Source organism: Chrysoperla carnea, chromosome 4 (genome assembly GCF_905475395.1).
Source record: "Chrysoperla carnea chromosome 4, inChrCarn1.1, whole genome shotgun sequence".
Taxonomy (NCBI): domain Eukaryota; kingdom Metazoa; phylum Arthropoda; class Insecta; order Neuroptera; family Chrysopidae; genus Chrysoperla; species Chrysoperla carnea.
This window is the reverse complement of record NC_058340.1, coordinates 63,401,201-63,408,470: the sequence shown is the minus strand read 5'-3', so window position 1 is coordinate 63,408,470 and position 7,270 is coordinate 63,401,201. Positions and strand designations below refer to the sequence as shown.

Below are 7,270 nucleotides of genomic sequence, written 5' to 3'. Positions count from 1 at the left end.
CTTTATTATTTCTGCATGGTATACATTTTAATTATTTTTCAACATAAAAAAATTGTTATTAAATTATTATTTTTTATACAACTTAATATTTTGAGATCAATTATATAATTTAATTAATTAATATAGCCACCATTTGATATCAAATGTTTACGTCAAAATATATAATAAAAATTGAGCAGCCACAAAATAAAAGATAATTCGAAGAATATTGAATATTTGTCTCTAATTTTGAGAATTTAGTGATTTTCAGTAATTTAGAGAATTTAGATTATGTGATTTTTTCAAATATGTTTGTGATTTATTGTCAACGAATTTTATTTTTTAAGAAGATATAGCTGTATCATCTTGAAGAAATTCAATTCGAGTGAGGAAATAAGTCTTCAATACTACTTTCACTGTACTCAGTAGCATACTTCCAGCCTAACTTACTTCAAAAGAAGATTTACACAAATTGTCGCAACAAAAAGTGCATTGCAAGGGATATACTTTAATAGAACTCGAGATGAAGAGACGATTAAAGTACACCTGCAAGCGAAGTGTCGAAGAAAATAGAATAATAGAAAGAACTTGTCTCAGATTAAGCCCGTTACCAAAAATTGGGCTCGGTGGCGAATATTTTTTGATGCCTTACACTTCATTTCAAGGCTAAATATTTTTATATTATTTAATTTACTTTTTCAATCCAACGTTTGAGATGGATGTAATAATAAATCTGTTTAAATATCCCGAAATTCCTTAAATTAGAGACGAATTCATCTTCAATACTGTACGAATTTCTCTTTATATTAAGGAATTCACACAATTAATATATTATATAAATTACAAATATTTAAAAATAAGTAAAAAGAGAACCACTCGAATGATACAATTTATGTTTAATAGAATATTGTGGCCCCACAAACGGAATAAATATATCTACAATAACAATAACGTATTTTTGATGTCCAAGTGGTCAGATGGTCCAAACTTGTACTTTTTCAGCAACAACACACCAACTAGCATGATCATAATACGATGATATAATATGTAAATTTTCTACATAACGTTCAATCAATTGATCTAATTCACCTTCACGAAACACATGATAATATCTATGATAAGTAATTGCACCACCAGCGGAATCTGACGGTAATGATTCCTGAGATGTGTCACTTAAAGAGATATTTAAAGATTCCGGTTGTGTATTATTTGTTTCTAAATTTAAGGGCTCTTGAAACGAAGCATGTTGACGTACTAATGGTGCACGTTTTACTTCCGGTATATCTTCGGATGTTGATCGACGATCGGTTAAACGACGATGTGATTTTGTCCAATCTTTACATGAATTTAAACTTGCAGTACTACCACCCACTGAACATGTTGTTGTTGTAATACCAACGGAATTTGTTTCTGCTCGACTATAACTCCATTCTGAACTGCCAGTACGTTCAGATATATCACCTGTATCACTTGATTCCTGTGATAAACCAGTTAATAATTGAGCTATTTTTGTATTACCTAATGATAAACTATCACTTGAATTATTATTATTTTTATTGATTATTTGTTGCTGTTCTTGTGAACCCTGTTCAGGTATGATAATACTACTATTTACATCTACTTTTGTTTCATCTTTGTTTTCTAAATGTTTGGTTAAATCACTGTCACTACTATCACATAAGTTATTGAAATTATCACTAATTTGGTAATTATCATTATTTAATTTTGTTAAATACATGTTACGTTCTTTTGTTAGCTCAGCAGAAAGTTTCGTTAAGTCTTTTATCTCTTCATTTAATTTATGAATATATGGATCGTTGAAAGCATCCAATTTTGTTTCAATATCTGCTGTTGATGATGTTTGTTCAAGATTTTTCTGTTGATATTTTTTATTCTCTTCTTGGTACTCGTCAATTTGTCGTAAAACACCTTCACTTATTTTCTCAGCAAATTCAGCTAAATGTTGTAAACAATTATTACTCCAATTATTGTACGTGGAACTGTCTTTTGCTATGTCATCTACAATTTGTATATTATCAAAAGGAAATTGTGTACTTTCAGTCTTGTTTTCTGCATCAACATCTACTTCATCAGGTTTATTATTGCGTTTTAGCATCGTGTTATTAAAGTTTTCACCAAAGAAATCGTTATCGAAATCCTTATCTAATGTGACAACTTCTAATATTTTTGATTGCTCAATTTTTTCATACTCTTTATGTTTGGAACGTGGACTTGATTGTATAACAGCACCAACAGCATCATCCAGCGAACTGGCAACATTTGCAGCAGCTTCAAATAAACTCATTGATTTTGGTAAAGTTTCTGCAGCGTTATCTGATTTTGTGCTTTCTTGTTCACTCTCTGAATTTGAGGCAACTTCTTCGATTATTGTTGAGACTGTAGACTTTTCAAAACGTTTTTCTGGTGATGGTTCTTTGGATTTCTTCTCTTCGTCTTTAGTACGATTATTTTCTGAACTTTTTGATTGTGATTCTGTGAAACACAATGAAATATGTATTAAAATATGTTTTATTGTAAACCAGCAGCATTTAAGCTTATATTCATGTCTTTGAGCGCGTGTTGAATATGGAGGTTCCTTATCGGAAATGAACTGCATCATTTACCATAAGTATAAGATGAAAAATTTACGAAAGCCATTCTTAAATTAAGTAATAACTAATTTAAAAAATGCACAGGTGCTTATATTACCGCCTAGCGGGTACCGATATGCAGGCATGAGTTCATAAACACTACACAGCGGGTAATATAACTGCTTTAATAACGTTGAGTAAAAAAGAGATAGAAGTAATTAAGTACAACAATGAACTAATTAGTGTGGAACTGCTATTCGACGCAGAGAAAACAAAAACTATTTTGAAAAATTGTATAATTTTATGTATCCGACAAGAAGTGGTATGTATTTGGAAATAAGATAAAATAAAAATTAAGATTGTCTTACCTGATACTTCGACACTGATGACACTATCCACTGAGTCAGGCGATGACATACCACTTGAATCACTATCCATATCATCCGTTTCCGGATTAAACAATTCCAATGATAATAAACGCGGTAAAGATTTTGCAACCGGTTCAGTTTTTCCAGATATTTGAACCGAACTTCGTCTTACCATTGGAAATGTTGGCGTAGAGGAAGTACGTTGTGAGTGTGTTGTTTGTGCACGTTTACCAAAATTAGGCCGTTGATTTAATAAATCGCGTATTTGCTGTAAACGATCTGTTCGTGTTTTATCGATTGCAAATGGTTTTGAAAATGAACGAAATGCAGGTATCTGTTGTAATTTATATTTTTCAGCTAATGATCTATACTTTTCTAAAGCACTAGTTGTTTTTTGGTCTGAAAGATCAGATAGTTTTGTTATTGGTATCACTGGTATTGTTTTTTCATTTGTACTACACTCTGTGGAATTTATTGAACTTAATAATGGATTTGGGTCTTTTGGTGGTGATGATTCAACTACTTTTGGTGATGATTCAACTATTGGTTCAGTATTTACAATATTGGAAGTAGGTGATATTTGTGCCGATTGTGTTGTACTAGGAGGTGATACTGGATTTTTGGGTTCTTCAACAACGGTATTGTTCGTTTTATTACCATTCGTGGAGGAGTTATTACTCACTTGTGGTGGTTTAGTACAAGGTGTGCTTTGAGAATATATTAGAACTTTACCTCCAGAAGGTACTTGTTTTAGTTGTGCGGTTTTCGGTGATGTCGGTTGTTTTAATAATGGATAAACTGAGAGCGGCATTTGTTTAAGTCTTGGCGATGTAGGACATGATGATTGTTTGATTCGGGGTGATGTTGGACCAGAAGATGATTTAAAACGAGGTGATGTTGGTTGATTCGCTGGTGATAATGGGGTTGGTGATGTTATTTCTTGTGAATCTTGTTTTGGTACAAATATCACAGATGCAAAGCTATCTTCACTATCTACACTCGTATCACTTTGTAAACTACTATCCTTCGATGAGTCAGAACCATCTTCACGTGAATGTCGACGTTCATTTGGTAATTCAGCCTGTGTTTCTTCGGTTACTGTTGTTATATGTTGTGCTTTTTGAGTTTGCAACGTATCTTCTACGCTTTCATCCACCGTTTCAGCTTTCCACCCTTGTAAAATACGTACAAACCCATTTTTAAGCGAAGTGCCTGTCACTTTTTCAATACTTGTTGTGGAAGTTTTTAATTTATTTGTAAAACCATTTTTAATTAGCTGAAACCGTTTGGATGTAGACACCGAAAGAAATGAATCGCGTAACGAGTCTAATGTTCGATATCGTCGATATATTAAATCATCGTTTAAGGATGCTTGTTTTTGAATATTCTTTTTAACACGTTCTTTTTCACGTAAACGTTCCGTACTTAATAGTTCTTCGTTCATGGAACTTTGTTTAAAAACGCTACCACGTTGCCGGCCATAATGACTATGAATTAATCGAAAATCGGGTAAAGCTTCGACTACATCACGTTGATTTAATGGTTTATCTAAATCTTCTCCGTCTTCCTCATTTAATGATTGTTTTTGTTTAACTAGTTTTGGTCTTGACGGGGGTACTACGGATTTATTTGTCGGTACTACATTTGGGACATTCGATTTATCTACGGAATTATTTTCGGTTTCATTCTTATTATTTAATTCTTCTAAGTTTGATATTTTTAAATTTGATGTATTCGATGCGGATCGAATAATATTATCTTGTTTAACCGTTTGTATATCACCTAAACTTTTCGATTTTTGCCCACTTTTATATAAATCTAAACTATTTTGTTTACTACAATTTAATAATTCACCTTCTTCAATTCGGCGTAATTCTATTGGTAAGTCATGAATGTCTTCATTGTCATCACATGCTAGGTCGTATGGTGGATGTGTTGGCTCTTTCGAACAGTAATTCCATGATTCTAAAAACCAAGGCCGATGTCGATTTGCACTACGTCTACCACCGGCCAATTTTTGTAAAGCTCTACGAACAAAACTGTAACATGTTTCATTTGGACTTGATAAACTGGAACTACTTGGCGAGGAACTACAATTTGGATCTATTGAACGTCCTTTATGTTTGGTTCGTCCACGTTTACGAAAACCATTTACTGCATGCCTGCATAATTGGTTAAAAAAATATTACAACTTGTCTTTTCTATAACTTTGTCACTTGGAATGTTCGACCATGGAAATGAAAAAAGGCTTACCTTAATGATCTATTAGAATCACTATCCGATGTTTGCGTATAAGCATGATACGGTGGTAACATGTCTTCTTCAGACGTATTTGTTGTCGATGTGAGCTCCAATGACGGTGTACTTAAATGTTGCGGTCGATGCCACGGAACTAAAACATCCTGTGATTCAAATTTTCGATGCCTTTGTTCCATTGCCCATACTGATATTATTAATTTACCACCAATACGTAATAATCTTGCCAATTCCTTTAAGGCTCCAACACGACGTTCAGTCGTTGCAAAATGATGTATTACAGCTACTGATAATACCGCATCAAAACTTTCATCCCGAAATGGAAGTGATAAATTATCACATAATAAAACCTATAAGAAAATATTGCAATCATTAGTTTTACAATTGCTTTTCATGGAGGGCTGGTTATTAGTGAATTAGTAATAATAGACTGACCTCATTCTCTTTTTCTCTTGCAACTTCTGTTAATCGACTACACCGATCAGCACCAATTTTGAATATTGATTGATTTACATTTAGATATTTTCCGCTACCGCATCCTAAAAGAAGAAAGTAGGATTAAATACAAGTTTTTAACTTTACAAGGTACTTATTTTGAAACACCGATGAAGCACTTCGGTGATGCACTTCGGACTCATCACTATTCTAGAACAAAGTTTGATGAAATTGTTTTGGATTACTTTTAAATAAGGTAATGATGAGACCTGCTTACAAGATCTAAGCGCAGATTTGGGTAATATAACTAAGAGAAGGTGGATTCAGTGTCTTGAATCTGAACATTCAAATATTCGTTTAGGAGAAATCTATACGTACCAACATCGCAAACCAATGATCCTGGCTCTAAATCTTGTAAGAATTGTTGTATCTTTGGCCATGGGCGAGCGCATGGTGTTTCATTAAATTGTTCATACACTTCGTGTACGTAAGCTTTTTCTAATGCCACACATCGAGCAACATGTTCATCACCTGATGTGCTTTCTGTATTTCCACATTTTGAATTTGTTGATGACGTATGCTGTGCGTTTGTTGCTGTATTATTGGTCGATGTATTAATCATTTTATTTTATTTAGTTCTTTTTTTTTTGTTTTGATGGTTAGTATGTTGATATTTATGGATTCTTTCGAATATTCATTTCTATAACAAAATATATTAAATTAGAAAGATATTAAATTCGAGGTATTTTAAACGCTAAAGGTTATTCTGGTATCGTACAAAACTCATTGATCTACTAAAGAAAATCAAGCCTTTCTTTGTTGATAATAAAATGAAGTTAATCGTACACAGTTTATCATAAATTTAATTATTAATTAATTAAAAATGAACAATAAATGAATAAAAACCTTAAATGAACATAATTTGTAAATGTTTATTATAAAAATATAAATGTTTGCAACTCATTTACTCTGTATTGGTACCATTTAGGAAGCATGGTGCACATTCATTGTTAGAAATGTTATCATTATTGGGTTATTCAACAAACGATGCTATGAAATGAATCAGTCGTTCGATTAGGTATCTATTTTCTAATTTAGGAGTAAATATCATAAGCGCTTTTGTTAAAAACCATCTTGATCTAACTTGTTGGTGCCTTCGTTATTGCGAGAACCCGTATTCCTCTTTCTGTTTTTAATTCAAAAAAGTCTATATCAATGCTGATCATTAAAAATGTAAATTATAAAAAAATCAGTGCCTACTATCCTTCCAAATAATCTACTGCTTACTCTCTGCAAATTCACTGTGAGTCCAGAACTGATTAATTAAAAGCATAGATAAAAGACTTATTAAGAAAAATAAAATTTTTAAAATTATTTAGAAAAGCTAACGGATTAAGTGAATATTAACTTATTAAAATTCCAGTGCTTCCACCAATTTAACATTGAAAACCTTATACAACTAGAACTTTTACACATACAATATCCATATGTAAATATTAGGAAAAATAAAAATAATACTTAACATTGATAAACTTGTTAAGGTTGAAAAGGTTTTCATTCATTAAAAAAACTATGACAAAAAAACACTCCTTTAGTGTTCGGTCCGTCATAACATACAACGTAAAAATTGCGTGTGAATAA

General features: G+C 32.0%; 1 protein-coding gene across 1 annotated transcript; it reads right to left on the bottom strand.

The window, feature by feature from the left end:
* Window positions 1-896: 896 nt before the first annotated feature.
* LOC123298849 lies at window positions 897-6,251 on the bottom strand. Its single transcript, XM_044880944.1, has 5 exons — window positions 6,008-6,251; window positions 5,630-5,733; window positions 5,192-5,544; window positions 2,939-5,100; window positions 897-2,472 (listed from the first exon to the last, which is right to left on the bottom strand). The coding sequence occupies exons 1-5, from the start codon at window positions 6,249-6,251 to the stop codon at window positions 953-955; spliced, it is 4,383 nt and encodes a 1,460-aa protein (XP_044736879.1). The 3' UTR covers window positions 897-952.
* Between the last annotated feature and the right edge of the window lie 1,019 nt (window positions 6,252-7,270).